This window comes from Monodon monoceros, unplaced genomic scaffold (assembly GCF_005190385.1).
Source record: "Monodon monoceros isolate NGI ecotype Baffin Bay Population unplaced genomic scaffold, NGI_Narwhal_1 Super_Scaffold_5, whole genome shotgun sequence".
In the NCBI taxonomy this organism is placed as follows: Eukaryota; Metazoa; Chordata; class Mammalia; order Artiodactyla; family Monodontidae; genus Monodon; species Monodon monoceros.
In genome coordinates, this window is record NW_021703782.1 from 107,032,910 (window position 1) to 107,053,472 (window position 20,563).

At 47.2% G+C, this 20,563-nt stretch overlaps 2 protein-coding genes and 1 pseudogene across 6 annotated transcripts in view; 2 read left to right on the forward strand and 1 right to left on the reverse strand.

Moving 5' to 3' along the window:
- Positions 1-190: 190 nt before the first annotated feature.
- On the reverse strand, positions 191-7,470 carry CUNH9orf78 (chromosome unknown C9orf78 homolog). Its single transcript, XM_029203334.1, has 9 exons — positions 7,306-7,470; positions 6,895-6,954; positions 5,384-5,435; positions 5,171-5,241; positions 4,193-4,270; positions 3,411-3,608; positions 2,527-2,663; positions 2,322-2,420; positions 191-865 (listed from the first exon to the last, which is right to left on the reverse strand). The coding sequence occupies exons 1-9, from the start codon at positions 7,386-7,388 to the stop codon at positions 774-776; spliced, it is 870 nt and encodes a 289-aa protein (XP_029059167.1). The 5' UTR covers positions 7,389-7,470; the 3' UTR covers positions 191-773.
- A 156-nt stretch (positions 7,471-7,626) lies between these two features.
- Positions 7,627-20,563, forward strand: part of USP20 (ubiquitin specific peptidase 20) — a 48,750-nt gene continuing 35,813 nt past the window's right edge. For 2 of the 5 annotated variants that reach the window (XM_029202905.1, XM_029202907.1), the window contains exon 1: positions 7,627-7,712. The gene's annotated coding sequence lies outside the window, so the exon portion shown is untranslated. Of the gene's footprint in view, positions 7,835-20,563 lie in introns of all 5 variants that reach the window. The other 3 variants (XM_029202908.1, XM_029202906.1, XM_029202910.1) reach the window with 2 other exon arrangements.
- Positions 7,639-19,173, forward strand: LOC114884498 (annotated as a pseudogene).

Genomic DNA, 20,563 nt, shown 5'->3' on the forward strand with positions numbered 1-20,563 from the left:
TACCTCAGGAAAAATGGCACAGGTGGGCCATACCTGACAGCTCAGAGAGACTGGAGCCTGTCCACCTCTCTTAAACTAAATGAGAAAACCCCTCTCAGTGACTGAATTTTGCTTTTGAGCTGCCCAACCCCCAGACTCTGAACACATTACCTAGCGTTGGTATAAGAAGACGCAATACAAACAATAAGGCTGGGTCCATTTCATATTTAATACTTAAGTGCTAAAAGTGATAGAAATTGCTTTTTCTTTCATAATGAAAAGAAACAGATAACTTTGTAAAAGTCAGAAAATACCAGTGTTCCTTTGATCTCAAGCTAGATTTTTCTGCTGTCAGCTGGATCCACTGTAAAGAGTGACGGATGCGTTTCTGAACCCCACTCCAGATACTTGAAAACAGGAGACATGATTGCATATATAATAATAATAAAACCACAATCTAAAGGGTATTATCTCACCCTGAAACACACAACTGTTTCCTCCTGACCCAGGGCAAATATTAGGAGAAAGTCAACATATTTACAAACGAGATTTAATAATGCTCTCAAGAATAGAGTTTGTCCCCAAATAGGAAAACTACACATTGTTTCAAAAGGTTACAAATTCAGTGCCTGAAAAATCCAGCAGGTAAGCAGCAGGACGGATAGAGTCTGTTTTGGGAACTGTCTGCTAGCCAATGAGCAGGCTTCTGTCCAGGAAGCCTTTTATCAGGGGGAATAAAGGGAGTGAACGACACTGTTTATACCCCACTTTGCACCTCTCCCCTTTAGCCTCCCTCAGTACCGCCTGTTCATCTTCTTGAACTTCTCGTAGTGGTAGTCATCTGTGGCCTTCTCGTTGGCAGGACGCTTGCGGTTGGGAGGGGACCCTGAGAAGGAAAAGAGGAAAAGCTGTTTGCCATGCTGGAAGCCAACAACAGGCGTAGCTCCACGTAGGCAAGGACGACCATGCCTGTCTCACTCCCTACAGGAGCCCCAGTGCCTACTCTAGTGAACAGGAACATAGTAGGGCCTCAGTAAGTACCTGTTTTGGGGTGAATAGCAATAAACATGGTGGAGTCAGGTGCCGACCAATATATGCTGACTTCAGTGTTAGACCAGGTGAAGAGCAGTAGCTACGCTTCATTGAGAGCTTGACAACGTACCAGGCGTGGCACTAAATCTTTTTAGACAAGACTTCCTTTCACCCACCCAGCAATCCTAGCAGGGGCATGTTACCATCTCTGCTCAGAGAGGTTAGCTGATTTGCTCAAGGTCACTCAGGAAGTGAAGGTAGGCTGAGGTGAACCCTTTGGTGCCTCCAAAGTCCCTGCTTCCTAGGTATTAATAAGAGGAAGCTCTTTGGGAATCAAAGACTACACAGCTAAGGTGTTACAGAAAATAATTTCTCAAGTAGGAAGGAAGAAACAGAGCAACAGGCTGGATTTTCAGAAGCCTCAGCAAATTTAGCATTTCCTTAGAATCATCCCATTGTTGATGAGAAAGATGACACCGTCTGGTGCTGGTGAGCACGTGGGAAAGGGGCACTGCTGGATGTTGCTGGCGGGAGAACAAATTAGGATCATCTGGTGAGTTCTCACAAGGCAGCTTAAGGACATGACATAGGCAAGAATGATCATCATTAAATAGGGAAAACTGGGAAACAACCTAAGTGTCCCGCCAGAGGGAAATGGTTAGACTATAGGACATCTGTCTACACAGCAGAACGTGATACGGCCATTGAAGGGGAAAATGTATTTACTGTCACGGAGAGACAGGCAGAGCACACTAAAAAGCTGTGAGATCCTATTAAGTATGTATACAGCGTATGTATATTTTTTAAAAGTGGGCAAGGTTATACACAGTCAGCCCTTGGTATCCCTGGGCTCCGCATCCATGGATACGGAGGGCTGACTGTGGGACTTGAGCATCCACAGATTTTGGTGTCTGCAGCGGGTCCGGGAACCAGTCCCCCACGGATACTGAGGGATAACAATATATAAAAATGTTAACAGGGGCCGTCTTCGGGTGGTGAAATTATGATTAACTTTTAATTTACTTTTGCTTATTGAAATTTTCTAATTTTTTGAGTCTCTATTATATTTGACAGCCCAGTGAATCCTTAGAGCAACCCCAAGTGGTAAGTTTTATTACTATCCCCATCTTAGAGGTAAAGAAACTGAGGCTTGGAAAGGGGAAGGCACATGACCATGGCACAGAAAATGGACTAGAACCCAGATGCCCTGACCCCAAAGCTCAAGCGCCGCCCCTGCCGAGTCCCTCCCCACCTCCACGGGCCCTGGGCAACGGTCACGCCAGGCAGCCCGAGGCCTCTGCTGTACTTACGCTCAGGCTCCGGCTTCTCTGTGTCACCCACTCTCAACGGTCGGGCTTTGGGCTCTTCTTTGTTTCTCCGTATGGGAGCATTGAGCTCCTCGTGATAAACTGGACCAAAAGAGACCAGGGGACGGGTCAGACAGACTTTGGGAACCCAGGGACCTCAACCCAATGGCGTGGGCTGGAGCTGCTTCCCCAGAGACGCGACACTTACATCGGTTGTGCTGCACGTAATTCACAGCCATGTTGGTGGGCACAAAGGATGTCTCACTGTCTTTCTTCTTGTTCTGCTGCTCTGCCAGCAGACGGGCCTTGGCATCCTCCGTGGAAATGATATTTTTTATTTTAGCACTATGGGGAGAAAGGAGCCACACCACAGTGAGATCATCACACCTCTGGGCCTCAGGTGGAACTGACTAAAGGGGCTGGCAGCCGCCCCCCCCCCCCCCCCACTGCATAAGGACGTCATCTTTCTTGGGGCACAGCTCTCTACAATTTACCAACTCCCCTGCGGCCAGACTGTCACGGAGCTCTCCCAGCATCGGAGATGCAGGAGTTCCTCTCTTCTGATCAAGAGGAAATTGAGCTGGAGGTCAGGTGAACTGACTAAGGCTCAAAGCTAGTAAGGCCAAAAAGGAAGCGAGAACCCAGAAGTCTCCCAACTTTCTACCGCACCCGAAGACGATTATGACCACTGTATTTCCTCCATAAAAATCCGCTTTTGGAGCAGATGCTTTGTAGTAAAAATGGAAGAAGGATCACGGGGTGGGGGAGCCTTTATCATTGCTCCTGCTAGAATAAAGCAGCAGAATACACGGACCTGAAGAGAAGAGCTGAAGGGCTGTGAACAAAGACTAAATAAAAACATTCTTGTTTTCGGCAGTCAGAGTCCCTTGTCTCTTTAACTACTTCTGACCAACCCTTCAGAGAAACTCGTGGCAACAACCACGTCAGCCTGCCACAGAAGACAGTTTGTATCTGTGGGTTTCCAAGGAGACAGGTTAAGAAACAGTCCCTTAACTTTTAACTGGAAAGCAGAGAGCTCGTCTTTTCTGCCTAGGGGCGGGAGAGAGGCACGACCGTGGGTCTGAAACGCACTCGATGCCGAGGTCCACCTCCGGGATGCCGCTCAGCATCTGGTTGGACAGCATCTCCTCAGTCTTCTTTGCTGAGGAAACCCGGATGTTTTCCGGCAGTTCGTAAAGGCAGTCCTCTGCATTCTTTGGCTTAACTTTCTGTTCCTCGTGTTCCACGATCCCTTTCCGCTTCTTCAGCTCCGTCTCAATGTACTTCATCCTGAAATGAGATACCCAAAGGCCTCAAAAAGGGGCAGGAAAGCTCACAACTGGTGTCTTTTAAGTGAGTGGTCCCCAACACTGGCTCACGGAGCCGTGATGGTTGATGATGAAGTTGCCACCGTTCCATGGAGAAGGAGAAAAATAAAAATAACTTGAGTTTTTAAGTCAAGCTAAAAATTTTCAACTTAAAGCACCAACATATATTATGAGATTCTGTCCTACCACACCGTGTGTAAGGTTCTTTGAAGACAAAAAGATAATGGTAGATGGTAGTTTGTTTAACAGCCTTGTTGGCAGAATGAAAAATAGGCAAGTCCATTGTTTAGCCCTGCAATTTTGGGAGGATGGAACACTACTAGTCAAGGAATCTAAGATTCCAAGAACCACACTTTTAAATAATTTTTTGAGTTTTTCAAAGTTCTCAAGCCTCAGGCGGTGGGGAAAGGGGAGGCAGGGGCGCGAGAGGGGCCAATTTGCTGCCTTTGGATAAGTCTAGGAATGTCATCCGTGACAAAATATCTTGGACTCTGTCTGGCTGGAGCCCTCCCCCAGTCTCTTAGTGATGAACAGACTGACACCTACATGTCAGCGTCCTCGTCCCTTCGGTTGGTTTCTGCAGAAAATGACGTCCCCAGATGGAGGTCTTCCTCTTCACTGATCCTAAAGAGAGAGAGAGAACAGTGAAGCAGGGCCTTAGGGTCACAGCTAAGTGAGGCCGAGTGTGATGTCACATGAATAAAACAAGTAGGCAACGAAATGCACAACGTCCTGCTTATGGCCAAGAAATATATACATATATATGATACGCAAACAGAAGGAACTCTAGGAATATATGCAAGCACCCTGACGGCCTCTGGAGATATCTCGGGGGAATGAGTAGATTCGTTTATATTTCACTTTTGTATTGTTTGTATTATTTTTGTAATTGTTTCTATGTTTTCCTCAAAAAAGAAAAACAACTTCCACATGGGTTTGAGAGACAATATATAGCGGCTTCCGAGGTGGCGCAGTGGTTGGGAGTCCGCCTGCCAGTGCAGGGGACATGGGTTCGAGGCCTGGTCCAGGAGGGTCCCACGTACCGCAGAGCAACTAAGCCCGTGCGCCACAGCTGCTGAGCCTGCGCTCTAGAGCCCGCGAGCCACAACTACTGAGCCCGTGCGCCACAACTACTGAAGCCCATGCGCCTGGAGCCTGTGCTCTGCAACGGGAGAGGCCACTGCAATGAGAAGCTTGCGCACCGCAACGAGGAGTGGCCCCCGCTCGCCGCAACTACAGAAAGCCCACGCGCAGCAGCGAAGACCCAACGCAACCAAGGATAAAAAAAAAAAAAAAAAGTTAATATACAATGCACCTTTACAAGAGGTGCCTACCCACATCACCCTAAGTTAACTTTTGAAGAGTTTTTGTTTTCTTTGTTTTTAAACAACATACCGTTTACAAAGCACAAAGGGTACTCCAAGATGTCTCATTAAAGCTGTGGCAGGACCCAGCTCCCTGGGGCAACACAGACCCAGGCAGGGGCTGCAGGTGAATTTGCCTCTCAGCCAGTTTTGTACTTACTTATCTTTGCCCCTTTCCTTTAGTTTCTTCATGTCTACCATCCCACCTGTCTTCATCTGAAAGGGATCATCCTGCAGAGAGCAAACACAGCCGAGAAGAAGCATTTATATAACTTGCAGTGGATTTTTTTCTTGTTTTCTTTTAAGAAAACACAATCATCCACTGAAGAGCAGCCACATCTTCCCACTGCCCAGGGAGGACCCCACAACTCACCACTAGAGTGGTCTCTTCTTGTACCTTCTCTCCCACCAGCAGGGCTACAGCACTGAGAAAAGCCAAAAAGTGGGGGAGAGAGAGAGAGAAAGGGCACAATTCAGAGATAAGGAGAAACATTTAGGAAGTCTTTAGGTTGCAACATTAGGGCAAGGGTGAGATTTGCGGGGTGAACACTGAAGCTGGCTGGAAAAGCCTACAAGAATAACAGGGTCCAAGAAACACTCTAGATGCTGGAGGTGGGGGTAGTGGTGACGTCAGTGGTACATTTTCCTGCAAAGTCATTTAGCATTATCTTGGCTTAGAAATCTCATTTCTAAGATTATGCCTTCAGGGAAAATGAAGCTAAAGACAAATGCAGAAAAATACTATTGCAGCCTTATCTGATGGTGAAATTTTAAAAAATGATCTACAGGTCCCAAAATAAGGGGTAAGTTAAATTATGATATGTACATCTGATAGAATATTATGCAGATATCAAAAAGGTTTTCGGAAAAATTACCCACAATGTGGTTGAATGCCCACAATATCATAAGTTGAAAGTACAGTAGTCCCCCTTTATCTGTGGTTTCACTTTCCACAGTGTCAGTTATCTGCGGTCCAAAAATATTAAATGGAAAATTCCAGAAATAAAAAATTCGTAAGTTTTAAATTACCAGCTGTTCTGAATGGTGTGATGAATCTCTGCCATCCTGCCCCGTCCCACAGAGGAGGTGAATCATCCCTTTGCCCTGAGTGTCCACACCGTATACACTACCCACCCATCAGTATAGGAAAAAATAATCTACATAAGGTTCAGTACTACCCAGTCTTCAGGTATCCACTGGGGGTCTCAGAACATAGCCCCCGTGGATAAGAGGGGACTACCGAAGAACAACAGAATAAAAGTAAAGCTGCTCATTGTCTTTACAAAAAAGAGAGAAAACAGACAGGAAAAGAACATTAAATGTTAACACTGATCACCTCTGTATGGGAGAATTATGGTACTGTTTATTTTCATGATTATACTTTTCTAAATTTTCCCAAACTCTTAACAATCAGTGTGCATTTCACAGTTAATCACAGTGTGCATTTGACAATAAAAACACTGATCAATGACCTGTTTCTGTACCTCTGGAGCAAACTTCAAGATCACAAGGCTGGGCTTCCCTGGTGGCGCAGTGGTTGAGAGTCCGCCTGCCGATGCAGGGGACGCGGGTTCGTGCCCCGGCCTGGGAGGATCCCACATGCCGCAGAGCGGCTGGGCCCGTGAGCCATGGCCGCTGAGCCTGCACGTCCGGAGGCTGTGCTCCGCAACGGGAGAGGCCACAGCAGTGAAAGGCCCACGTACCGCAAAAAACGCTTGGACCCCCCCCCCCCCAGGCAGTACAAGGTGTCAAGTGTGTCAAGGGAAGGGGCTATGTCTCAGGAGATATTTGTGACAGCGACCGGGTGGGGATGGGGGAGTCGGGGTAGGTGGTGTGTCGGTCATGCCCTCCTCCTCCGGGTCCTCTCTCCCACGCAGTACCCACCTCACCCCGTTGGGCCTCTTCCTCAAGTTCTGCACCTCTCGGGTCTCTTCCAGTTTTAATCTAAAAAAAAAAGGCAATGCACAGGCTGAGAGACCCTCCACGGAACTCAGAGTCAAAAGGCAGCTTCGAGGGACATCCCTGTCTCGCTGCCTGCCCGCAGTGGTCCAGATGGTGACCCTGCGTCTGGACCCACCAACGGGAGTCAGAACCGCTGCGCATGCCAGGGGCACCTCTCCCAACCATGAGACCTTGGGGCGGCGGTCTCATCCCTAGGGGCCTCAATTTCTTCACAGAAGGGGATAACAACCCGGCTCATAATTAGCAATGTTGTCAACAAGGTACCTGGCCGGTGGTGAGTCCCCCTAGGCTGCCTCTCTCTTCCTGCCCCGTGGAAGCCCGCCCCAAACGCACCGAACTTCCTCTGAGTCCTGCTCATCTTCCTCCGACTCCGAGTCGGCCCGGCGCCGGCGGAAAGTCTTCCCGGTGACCGGCATAGTCGCGCCAGCCCTGCGGTCTAGCCGCCGAGCCCCTGCGCTGAGATCTAGGATACTTCCGGCGCTCAGCAGTGAGATCAGAGCGCCGGCCCCTACCCGACCCGGCCCGGCCCGGCTCGGTCCGGCCCCAAGCCCTCAGGCCCCGCCCTCGGCCCACACCGTTCATCTGACCACGCCCCTACCCCTGGCGTCGGCCTCTCCCGATTGGGCAGCCGAGGGGGAGGAGGCGGGGCGCGGCCGGCCGGGCCACATGACCCTGCGCTGCGCCGAGCCGCGGAAGGCGCGCTTGACTGACAGGCGGAGGTGGCGCGGTTGCTACGGCAGGTGAGTTCCGGACAGCAGCCAGCTGCTTCAGGGGGCCGGGTCTCTCCGAGAAGGGACGAGCCCAGTCCAGCTACGGGCCGGCGGGGCCTGGCCCTGCCTGGTACGCAGAACGCCGCGGCCAGGTGAGCTGAGCCTGGGACCACCCCCCCCCCGGCCGCCACCGCCCTGTCCCCTCCTCCAGCCGGCGCCCAGGGGATCCTCTCGGGCCCCAGTAGCCCACTTCGAGCCCCCAGGGGCTCGTTGCTTCTCCGGAACAGGAGCCGCTATCCCTTTTATTTCTGCCTGGGCCTGACCCAGCGTTTAAAGCACGTGTGTGGCGTCTCGGAGCGCTGACTTGTATTTCCCCGGGGTCTGGGCCCTGACGGGCACTTTTTTCTTTAGGGACAAAAGATCACCACTTCTTAGCGATGATGAATTAAAGTCCCAGTCCCGACCGCCCCGCTAATGATCACTTCCAGCCACTTCTCCCCGAGGAGAGTCGCGTCTGGTGTTTTGAACCCACCCGGGAGGGTTTGAGGGTAGAGGGTGCTTGCTGGCCGCTTCCCGGGACCTTCGGGGGCCTTGTTTTCGTCCTTTGTCACGAGGACTGTCTCTCCGGCCTCCGCCCCTTCTACCCGAGGATGCTGTGAGGATTAAGTTTGTTTGAAAAAACAGGCATCAACAAACGCTTAGGATATACCTAAATGCATAGATAATGGCTTACGGGACGTCTAGAAAGCCCTTATTAGTTTTTCTTTTCTCAATATACTGCCTGTCCTTTCCTTTACAAGAACTACCTCTTATTAAGCGCTTCTTATGTGGCAGGCACTGGACTCAGGATTATTTCACTGAACTCACCCAGCAATCCTAGGAAGTAGATTCAGTTACTGTTTTTCATTTTGCAAACGAAGACACCAAGGCTCAGAGAGGCAGTATGTGCCTCAGGTAGCACAGCTGGAAGGTGGAGCAGGAATCAGTCACAGGCCTACCTCTGCTGCACCTTGTGCACATAAGAGTTCAGTAAATGTTTACTGCAGGTTCCCTGTTCCGGAAGACCGTTCGGAAGCAGGGCAGCATTTCTGGAATGCCTTACTTTTCTCTGGAACAGTCTCCTTGGAGGTTGTTTTGTTCTTTTCCTTGGACTGAGACAAATAGTAGACTCAGGACTTGTTGGAACAGCCTTTTGGCTTTGATAAAAAGCCATAGTTTAAAAGCCTCCAAGTCTTGCCCTCTGCAGCCTGGTTCAGCCAAACCCAGAGGCACATGGAATCACTGGGCACCTTGTCCGTGGTGGCTGAAGGAGAGGCTCCTTGGGAATTGCTGCAGGAACCCAGGGAGTCGACGTCTGCAGCTCTCACGCTCTCAGAGTTGGCTCCAATTTTGCCCTCGCAGCAGCGCTCCCACCGGGGGTACTGGACAGCACTAAGGAGAGGGCTACAAGGCCAAGGACATTTCTGGATCCCCCTCATCTGACATCCCAGGGAGGACCATCTGGTACAGATGCACTGTCCCCGCTGGCCAAGACCAGAGTGCCCACTGATAACCTCCTGGGCTGTGGCAGATCTAATTGACACTTGTTTAGCAAAAGTAATGCTGTAAAGTGGCAGCTGTGAATCTGGCAGCGTGTGGCTGGACTGAGGGGCTGCAGATCCTCTGAGTTTTGCTGGGCCTTTTTGGGGATGGGATGAAACTGCTTCTCAGAGCGAGCCTGTGGGAAACCTGGGTTCTCTTCAGGTCAGAGATAGACCATGTCTTCGTTTGGTTTGAGAGCTTGGTTCCCGAAGGAAATGTCCAGGTTTGGCTTGAGTTTGGGTTAGTGTGCCGGCTCCTTTGTGGAGCCAGGTGAAACGTGGGCTTGTGTCAGTGAGCATCCATGTCTTTGGGATCCAGCAAAATGATTGCAGTTCACAGCCTGGCCATAGCACGTATTCAGTGAATGTTTGTTAGACGGGTTTACTTACTCAGCGGCTATTTACTGAGCTTTCAGTATATGGAGCAGGCACTGTTTTAGGTGCTTGAAGAATGTCAGGGAGCAAAAGAGACTAAAGACCCCTGAACTAGTGGACTTTATATTCTGATAACATGATAAGTATGTAAGTATGTTAGAAGGTGATGCCATGGAAATAGAAAAAAAATAGAGCAAGACAAGGGAATCAGGGGTGGGAGGGAGGGTTGACTTGCTAATTTCAGTTGGTGTTCTGGTTTGAGGTTTGGTGGGTAACATGACAAAGCAGCGGACTGAATTCTAGGCCCTGGATTCAAGTCCCAGTTCTGCACGCTTGCTGTGTGAGTCTGGCCAGGAAACTTCCCTTCTCTGAGCCAGTTTCCCCACCAGAGTCCCTGCTGTGCCGTTTACTGGCTGTGTGACCTTGGCATGAACCTCTCCGATCCTTTCCTGCTTGGTGGCTTTAGGGGTCCTAGTCTGAGTTTCTGCTTAGACCTACTCCAGGGTTTGCAGCTTCCCAGTGACCGTGGCCAGTCACTGCCTCCCGCCTGTTAAGCCCCAGGGACTGCCAGCGTGGGGCAGCCACAAACCCCATTAACAGACTCTTTTAGATCCCGGAACAGAGTGCAGTACCAGGTTTCGGGCCATGAAGAGATGTTATCCTAAACTTAAGGAATTTAAATTGAGCAGAAAAGTGCTATGTGAAGAATGACTCAGAAGAGGTACTCATGAGGGAGGCCAGGGGAAGCTACTCTGGGGGTGTGGGGGTGTAGGTTCAAGGATGTAAAGGTCATCCCCACTCCAGTCGGGCCAGGGCTATTTGGGAGCTGGTAGAGCCGACAGTTCAGAGCACTGACTTTGGGGCAGGCCGTCCTGGGTGTGAATCCTGGCTCAGCTACTCAGTAGCTGTGTGGCCCCCTGCCAGTCAGTTCGCCTCTCTGAGCCTCCGTCTTTCCTCCTTTAGTGATGGAGGTGGAGATGGATTTAGTTCTCAATGTTGCCCGACCTCCAGAGTGGTTGTGAGGATTTAGTGAGGTCTAGTAGTACCTGTTCCAGTACACCGGCCCACTCCGGGCGGCGGCAGGCAGGGCTTGGCAGGGAAGGAGGTTTGAGGGTCCTGCTTTGAGAGTCGGAAAGATGGTTGACTCAGTGAAGTAAGACTGGTTAAAGGAAGGGATGTATCTGGGATTTGGGGAAAATGGGGTTGCTTGGAAGTAGAATGGAGAGAAGGCACTAGGGAGGGAAGAGGTACGTGTTCTGTGGGGCGGAGGGCAGCATGGAGGGGTGTGGGCACAGGTGTGTGAGGTGTGGGGTGGCCAGTGTGGTGGGGATCAGGGCAGGTGGGGTCCTTGTGTTGGGGGCGGGGTTGGTAGCATCACCTTCCCATCCTGAGGAGCTGGGCTCTTAGGTGGCAGGAGGATGTAGCCAGAACCCCTAGGAAAGTGATGAGTAATGGTCACCTGAGGCCTGGTCGCAGCAGCTCTGCCAGGCCCAGATGTGCTGCCTCACTGCCTGCGCTCCTGCACGGGGTTGAGGTGGGTTACTTTCCCCGTCACTCCGAGCAGGCCCCGGGGAGGGGGAACGTGCCTGCCCCTATTCAGGATGAAGCATCTTGGAAGTCTCATCCGGGGCCTGCAACGGGTGGGCTCAGTGCCAGACCTACCGGCCTGCCTCCTTTCTTCCTGCTTTCTCGTTCCCAAGAGAGGAGGTGGGTCTGGTGGGTCAGGAGGGAGAGGTGCCCCGGGGTCGCTGTAGTGGAGGCGCAACCCCTCTGGCTGGCATCTCGGGCGCAGGCTGTGAGGCGGTGATTTCCAACAGCACAGCAGAGCCGCGGCTCTCAAGAGGGCCCATTCCTGCATCCAGGCCTCTCAGCAGCACAGGTATCTTTCCCTTTCAGTCTTTATTAAACACCTGCTGTGTGCACTCCATTTATTTGCACAGAGGGAAGGGTGGGAAGGGCTGTGAAGGCGGACCCCACCTGGCTCACTTCCCACTGCACCGCTTCCTTGCTCTGTGGTCTCAGGCAAGTGGCTTCCCATCTCAGAGCCTCCGTTCTTCCTCCATAAGATGAGAAACAGCGGTCCTTACCCAAGAGTGTGTAGTGAAGTGCCGGGCATCGTGCCTAGCTCAGAGTAGGCACTCGAGCTTCTGCTGTTGAGTTAGGGTTACCTTTTCCGAAAGACCCCTCCCTGCTCCCACCTTAAGTGAATTAAAGGGACTCTTTCAAAAGTGTCTGTTTTGAAAAACATCAAACTTATAGAAAAGCGAAAAGAATAATAAAATGAATCCCATTTATACCCTTCACCTGTATTCACCGATTATTATGTTTGCCCTGTTTTACTGTCTGTATATTTATACACTCATTATCACCAGAATCATTATTGCCGATCTATTTAAGAGTAAGTTGCAGATATCATGACCCTTTGCCCCTAAATATTTCAGGAGGAATTATCTAAGAATAAGTACACTGTAATACATAACCAGAAAATGTTTTTCATCTTCAGAAGTTTTAACATTGATATAATACTATATCAGTTTCCCAGGGCTGCCAAAGTCCACAGACTGGGTGGCTTAAACAACAGAAATTTATTTTCTCACAGTTCTGGAGGCTGGAGGTCCAAGGTAAAGATGTCAGCAGATTTGGTTTCTTCTGAGGCCTCTCCTTGACTTGGTAGACAGTGACCTCCTTGCTGTGTCCTCACATGGTCTTTTCTCTGGGTGCATCCTTGGTGCCTCCTTGTGTATCCAAATTTCCTCCTCTTATAAGGACACCAGTCAGGTTGGATTAAGGCCCACCCTAAAGACCTCACTGAACTTAATTACCTCTTTAAAGACAGGTTGGATTAAGGCCCACCCTAAAGACCTCACTGAACTTAATTACCTCTTTAAAGACAGGTTGGATTAAGGCCCACCCTAAAGACCTCACTGAACTTAATTACCTCTTTAAAGACCTTATCTCTCAATAAGATTACATTCTGAGGTACTGGAGGTTAGGACTTCAACATATGAATTGGTGGGGGGGACTCAACTGGGTCCATAACAAATACTGTTATCTAATATGTAGTCCATATTCAAATGTGTCAGTTGTTCCACTAATGTCCTTTTCCCCTGTTGATCCAGGATCCAATTTTGTCAAGTCTTTTTAGTGCCTTTTCTCTGGAACAGTTTCTCAGCCTGTGTTGAGAAAGGGAATTGATTTGCCTAGAAGCAGAGGTGCTGGCTGCCTTGGGACAGGAGCCCTATTTAAGGATTTGCACCATTCCCTTGGGTCTCTTTTCAGGGCTTTACTTTCATGTCAAAAGCACTAGGAGGTGAGCTTGGATCTTTAAAAGTGTCACCGAGAGCCAGAACTGCGTTAGCCACCTGCTGTGTGTCATGCTTGGTGGACATTATACATTTCTCGGCTGGGCTGCTTGGCCTGCCCTGTCCTGGGCAATGGAGCCCTGAGTGAAAAGCTGATGCAGGACATGCGACTTATGTTCCTACCAATCTCAGTTTCCAGATCTATAAAACATGGCCAGTAACACAATTTATAGTACTAAGCATTTTTTGAACTTTGTTGCTGTGCAGATAAATACAAACTCTGACCTCCCTGCAAGTCCAAGTGATCAGAAGTCATTAAATCCTTCCCGTGGGGCTTCCCTGGTGGCGCAGTGGTTGGGGGTTCGCCTGCCGATGCAGGGGACACGGGTTCGTGCCCCAGTCCGGGAGGATCCCACATGCCGCGGGGCGGCTGGGCCCGTGAGCCATGGCCGCTGAGCCTGCGCGTCCGGAGCCTGTGCGTCTGGAGCCTGTGCTCTGCAACGGGAGAGGCCACAACAGTGAGATGCCCTCGTACCGCAAAAAAAAAAAAAGAAAAAAAAAAATCCCATGCATTGCCCCACTTCATCCTCTCAGTTACCCTAGTTGCTGTCTTTGTCCCCATTTTCCTGGTTGAGGAAACTGAGGGTTGGGTGATTTAGCTAAAGATACACAGCTTGCAAGTGACAAGAGCAAGGAGCCGAACTCAGGGCTAGCCGTCTCCATAATTGCCTTGTGTGACTACAGACAACTCCGGGGATGATGGGTGTGGAGCAACTGACATGTAGTAAGAGCGCAGTGGAAGGTGGCTCCCGTTAGTAATTATAGCATCCTTTGTGGCTGCACACAGGTGCCCTGGTGTTGAAACAGGGAACTCTGTGCCCCATGAGAGCAGGGCCCGGGCCTGGCTTCTTTCCCATCACCCTAAGGAGATCAGTGTTGGTTGGGGACCAAGATAAAACAAAATGAAAAATTTTAGATGGCTGGGATCAGTAAAGTATGATCCTTGCAGACTCATGCACTTCAGATGTTTCAGGTCCCTACCACTCGACATTTCCCTGTGTGTAAACTGATTTTTTAAAACTTGAAGTATAGTTGATTTACAATGTCGTGTTAGTTTCAGGTGTATAGCACAGTGATTCAGTTATACATACATACATATATAGGTGTGCATAGGTATATATATGTGTGTATGTAGGTATATATAGGTGTATATATATATATATATATATATATAGGTGTGTTTATATATATATATATATATGTATTTTTTCAGATTCTTTTCCTTTATAGGTTACTACAAAATATTGAGTATAGTTCCCTGTGCTATACAGTAGGTCCTTGTTGGTTATCTATTTTATATAGTAGGGTGTGTATGTTAATCCCAGCCTCCTAATTTCCCCTTTGGTAACCACAAGTTTGTTTTCTATGTTTGTGGGTCTATTTGTATAAAATGATTTTTAACCATTAACTTTTTAACTAATGTTAGTAAACCTTAAACTTTCTATGTTGCTCATACACTGTTGGGAGGCAGATAAATTTATATAATCTTTCTGGAGGAAAATTTGTCAATATATATCTAGTGCCTTCAAAACAAACATTTTGACCCAGTAATTTTTCCTGTGGTCAAAGATGTAGTCAAAGATTTATATTCTAAAATATTCCTCACTGCCATATATCTAATAACAACACATACACACACACACACAAATATCCTAAGTGTCCAACAATAGGAGAATGGTTAAGTAAGGTATTGTAGAGCTTAAATTGTATGTGGTGTAATGTTATTCAGCCATTAGAAATGAAGTTGTTAAAAAGAAGTCTAGTGATGTGGGAAATGTATATAATATAAACCAAAAAAATCTGTATACAAACTATATCTGTCATAGTCTGGTTTAGTTTTAAAATTTATATATTCATACATATGAATAAGACTTACCAAAGCAGTAACCAAATTTTTTTCTGTATAGAAGGATTACAGGTGATTTTTATTTCAGTTTATGTTTGTCTGTGTTTTCCAGCTTCTGTGGAGGTGAATATTAATTTCATTAAAACCAAACAAAAACGCCATTTTCTCTTTGCAGGATAGGTAGGAGAAGATGAAAATTTTTAATCCAGCACAGAAGTTAATGAGGCAAAAACAAAGGTGTTAAGAGCAAATCTTCTTCTGAACGACTCACAAGGTGAAGAGTTGTACTTTTCAAGCCATCCAGGTAGCGGCTGAGGCAGTTCTTGGGGCTTCCGGGACGACTCAGGTGCTGCTGCCCCTCTCTGAAATGGCCCTCAAGTGTCCTGTTCACACTCTGTGGGCCTGGAGAGCTCCAACGGATGAGGTTCTCCTCCCCAGGGTGCTCTCAGGAGTCTGCAGAGAAGCACGGACAGACGCAAGAGGGGCAACCCCACATACCGAAGAGGCTGGACACGTGCTCCTCTTATTTTCGAAACTTTTTTTTTTTTTTTTTTGCAGTACGCAGGCCTCTCACTGTTGTGGTCTCTCCCGTTGCGGAGCACAGGCTCCGGACGCGCAGGCTCAGCAGCCATGGCTCACGGGCCCAGCCGCTCCGCAGCATGTGGGATCTTCCCCGACCGGGGCACGAACCCGTGTCCCCTGCATCGGCAGGCGGACTCTCAACCACTGCGCCACCAGGGAAGCCCTTATTTTCGAAACTTTAAAAATTATACTTAAAAGTAACCAATTAGGGTCTATGTTACAAAAGCAACACAAATTTGTTGCAGAAAATGCAGACAAGCAAAAAAGGAGGAAAAGAAATCACTTGACTCCATCCTCCCAGAGATGAGGAGGGCACCCTTTCTGTAGGTGCAAAAACAAAATTATTTTACCAAAATGGAATTTTACTATAACAGCGTTTTATAACTTTTTGACTTTTTTTTCCTTTTCTATTATGGTTTATTACAGGATATTGAATATCGTTTCTGTGCTATACAGTAGGACCTTATTTATCCATTCTATGTATAATAGTTTACATCTGTATAGCTTTTTGACTTCCGATTCATTCAGCAAATATTTACTGAGAAGTTACTGTGTTCCAGGTGCTGTTTTAGGTATTTGGGATACAACAGTGCATAAAACAGATCCCTGCCCTTAGGGGACTCACATTCTTGAGGAAAGATAGGAATTAGACAAACAAACAAAAAATCCCGGCAGTCTAGTGGTTAGGACTCTGCACTTCCACTGCAGGGGACCCGGGTTCGATCCCTGTTTGGGAACTAAGATCCTGCCTGCTGTACAGCGTGGCCAAAAAAAAAAAAAAAAGGATAAATGACCAAAATGATTATAGAGCATGCCAAGTATGAGCCAGGATGGACAGAGGGCCTTTCTCGAAAGAGAGTAGTGGAGTAGGGTGAGACTGCCTTCATCAGGGTGGCCAGGGGACCTGGTCAGGGGACAGTGAAACCGAGAACTGAAGGATGAGAGAGGGAGAGCTACATTGAGCAGCACGGCAGGGCACCAGTGGGGACCAGTGTCTTTCCTGGTCATTGAGCAGTTTACTTCATTATACCCCGTCCCAGCTTTTTCAGATTTGTTTTAATGGTGTCATACTATATGTATTCTTATGCAACTTATTTAAAAGTTATTGTATTTTATTGTAGTTTTAAAACATCAGTAGAATACATATAACATAAAATGTACCATCTTAATCATCTTTTAGTGTACAGCTACACAATGTTAGGCAACCGTCACCACCGTCCATCTCCAGAACTTTTCCGTCTCCCCAAGAGGAAACTCTGCACCCACAAATCAACTCCCCATTCCCCCTACCCCTGACAGCCATCATGCTACTGTCTGTCTCTATGGATCTGACTCCTCTAGGGACCACATATAGGTAGAATCGTACAGTATTTGTCCTTTAGTGTCCGGCTTATCTCATTTCGCATGATGTCATCTAAAACGTTCCAAGACCATAGAAAGTTCTCTCTTGCCTCTTTGCAGTGTAGCCTTACCTTCTGCCCCAGGCAACTACTGATCCAGTTTCTATCACTGCAGATTAGTTTCGTCTGTTTTGAAATTTCATAAAAGTAGAATCATATAATGTGTGCTTTTTTGTTTCTTGGACTTCTTTTCCTCAGCTTAATGTTTCTGGAATTGATTCATGTTGCTGTGGGTATCAGTAGGTCTTTCTAATGCCATGTATTATTCTATGATATGAAAATACCAAGAGTTTGCTTCAGTCCCCTGTTCGTTGGACATTTAGGGTCTTTCCAGTTTTTGGCTATGATGTGTAAAGCTATTATGAGTGTCTGTGTACAAGTCTTTGTGTAGATGCATGTTTTCATTTCTCCTGGGACGATATCTAAGAGAGGAATTGCAGGATCCTATGATAAGTATAAGCTTAACTTTGTAGGAAACTGCTAAAGTATTTCCAAAGGTTTTTATACCACTTAACACTCCTATCAGAATATATGAGAATTCCTTTACAAATTCAGCAACAGCTGGTAACGTATGTTATTAGTTTTAGATATTCTTGGGTGTGTGAGATGTTATCTCATGGTTTTAACTTGCATGTCTCTGATGGCAGGTGATGTTGAGCGTGTTTTCATGGGCTCGTTGGCCGTTCTTACTTGGTGAAGTATCTGTTCAATCATTTGTCCGTTTAACAAAATTAGACCATTTACCCTTTTGGGAGTTGTAAGAGTTCTTTATATATTTTGGGTATTTGTCAGATACAGGTTTCGTGAACATTTTCTCCCAGCCTGTAGCTTGTCTTTTCATTTTCTTAACAGCATCTTTTGAAAAGAAAAAGTTTTAATTTTGAAAAAGTCCGGTTCATCAATGTTTCCTTTTATGATTAATGCCTTTTGTGCCCTGAGACCTTCGCCAGCTTCAAAGTCGCCAAGATTTTCTCTGTTTTTTCCTCTAGAAGTTTCAAAGCTGTAATTTGTTTGTCTAAAGTCTGTGATCTGGAGAACTGGTGGGCTGTTCCGTGCCCAGGCTGGTCCTGGAGGGGCTGTTGGTCAACGGGAGGGTCAGGGTGAGGTCCGGGGCTGCGGTGGTGGCTCAGCAGACGGACCTTGAGGGCTCCGTGGGGTTTGCAGATCTCCCACATCAAGTATACAGCAATCAGTGAAGAGAGCGGTTGAATTCACACTTAGGGTGCTACATTAACCAACTCGTTATTCCTCACGGATTTGTATTCTCCAGAGCATCCAGGTCCTTCCATAGAATAAAAAAGACCGTATAGATGGAACAATCCAAAGTTTTCTTCAAAGAACACAATAGTTGATGCCCTGGGGTTTGGCGATGCAGTTGGTCATAGACAGCCTGTTACTGACTGCATTGACAGCACATGCGAGGACCACCTAAGTGCAGAATCTCGAGTGAACAGACATTAGACGCTGGACAACAAGATGCAGTGTCGTTTACACTTCGTTGCTCCTTCAAGACATGGATACCATGGATATCCATAGTGCCATTGGATATCGAGTTTATGAAGTGTTTGCATGAAAAAGTGAGTATTATCCCACTTGTTGCCAAAGCTCACACCAGAGAAGTGCCAACAGTTTAGAAAACAGGTGATGAAAGAAACCCAAAACTATAAAATTAAAATACGTGAATTTCCAGAAACAGATGACGATGAAAAATAAAAACTTGTTAAAAACATGGAGGACCGTGTCCCTCTTGCTGTGGAAGGTAGAAATACTGTCATCAAGGTTAATGGCAAAAGGGTCAGAGGAAGGCGGTATCCTTGGGGTATTGCTGAAGTTAAAAGTGGTGAACATTGGGATTTGACAATTCTAAGAAATATGTTGCTAAGAACACACATGCAGGACTTGAAAGGTGTTATTGGTAACGTGCGCTATGAGAACTACAGAAGCAGAAAACCTGCAGCTGTGACTTATGATGGAGTTGATAACAACAAGAACAAAAGGCAGCTTCCTAAGAGCCCCCTGGCACAAATGGAAGAAGAAAGAAGGGAGCGTGTAGCTAAGATGACGCTGGAGATGGAGCAGGTGTTGGAGATGAAGGCCAAAGAAAAAGTTCGAAAGCTGAAGGACTCTGAAGCTGAGCTCCAGCGGCGCCATGAGCAGATGAAAAAGAATTTGGAAGCACTGCACAAAGAATTGGAGGAAAAATGTCATCAATTTGAAGATGAGAAATCAAACTGGAAAAGCTCAACAGTGTACTTTCGAACAACCAAACTCTTTGAGAACCATGGAAAAAAATGAGAAGAAAGGGAATGTCTTTTAAACCCTCTACTGACCACCAATTACATAAAGTCTGTGATTCATTTCTAAATAATTTTTGTATATGATATGTAGGGTAGGGGTTAAAATTCATTTTTTTTACCATATGGATATCATTGTTCCAGTACCATTTGTTGAAAAGACCATCTTTTGCCCATTGAATTATATCAGTACCTTGGGATTTCCCTGGTGGTCTAGTGGGTAAGACTCCACGCTCCCAATGCAGGGGGAGCAGGTTCTATCCCTGGTCAGAGAACTACATCCCTCATGCCACAACTAAGAGTCTGCATGCCGCAGCTAAGAAGTCCACACACCACAACTAAGAGTCTGCATTGCCGCGGCTAGGAAGTCTGCATGCCACAACTAAGACTTGGCACGGCCAAAATTAAAAATAATAATAATAATGAATTATATCAGTACCTTTGTTGGAAATCAATTGACAACAAATGTGTGGGTCTAGACTCTCTACTCTATTCCCTTGAGCTGTATGTCTTTGTTTGAGCCCATGCCACACTGACTTGATTACTGTAGCTTTATAGAAAGTCTTAAGTCAAGTGGTATAAATCTTCCAACTTTGTTGTTTTCAAAAATTGTTTTGGCTATTCTAGGTCTTTTGTTTTTCCCTATAAATTTTATTTTTTTTAATGAAAAAATTTATTTATTTATTTATTTAGACTGTGTTGGGTCTTCATTGCTGTGCACGGGCTTTCTCTTGTTGCGGCGAGCAGGGGCTACTCTTCATTGCAACGTGTGGGCTTCTCATTGCGGTGGCTTCTCCTGTGGAGCACAGGCTCTAGGCGTATGGGCTTCAGTAGTTGTGGCACGCGGACCCTAGGGTGCAGGGGCTTCAGTAGTGGCGGCACACGGGCTCTAGGGCACACGGGCTTCAGTAGTTGTGGCACACGGGCTCAGTAGCTGTGGCTTGCGGGCTCTAGAGCACAGGCTCAGTAGTTGTGGCGCACGGGCTTAGTTGCTTCGTGGCATGTGGGATCTTCCTGGACCAGGGATTGAACCTGTGTCCCCCGCATTGGCAGGAGGATTCTTAACCACTGCACCACCAGGGAAGTCCCCTTATAAATTTTAGAATCAGCTCGGCAATTTCTACAAACAAGGCTGCTGGGATTTTGATTGAGATTACACTGAATCTGTAGATCAATTTGGGGAGAACGGACATCTTAACCATATTAAGTGTGCTAGTCCGTGGACGTGGTGTACCTCTCCATTTATTTAGATCTAATTTAATTCCGTGGATAGGAAGACTCAACATTCATCGTCATTTTCAATGGCAACGTAATGCAACAGTGTACGGTTGTGGTACTATTTAACCAGTTCCCTGTTGTTCACTTGGATTATGTCCGGTTTCCCCCCATTATAAACAGCGCTACAGTGGATGTCTTTGTCATTCTGTCTTTGCACACACCCC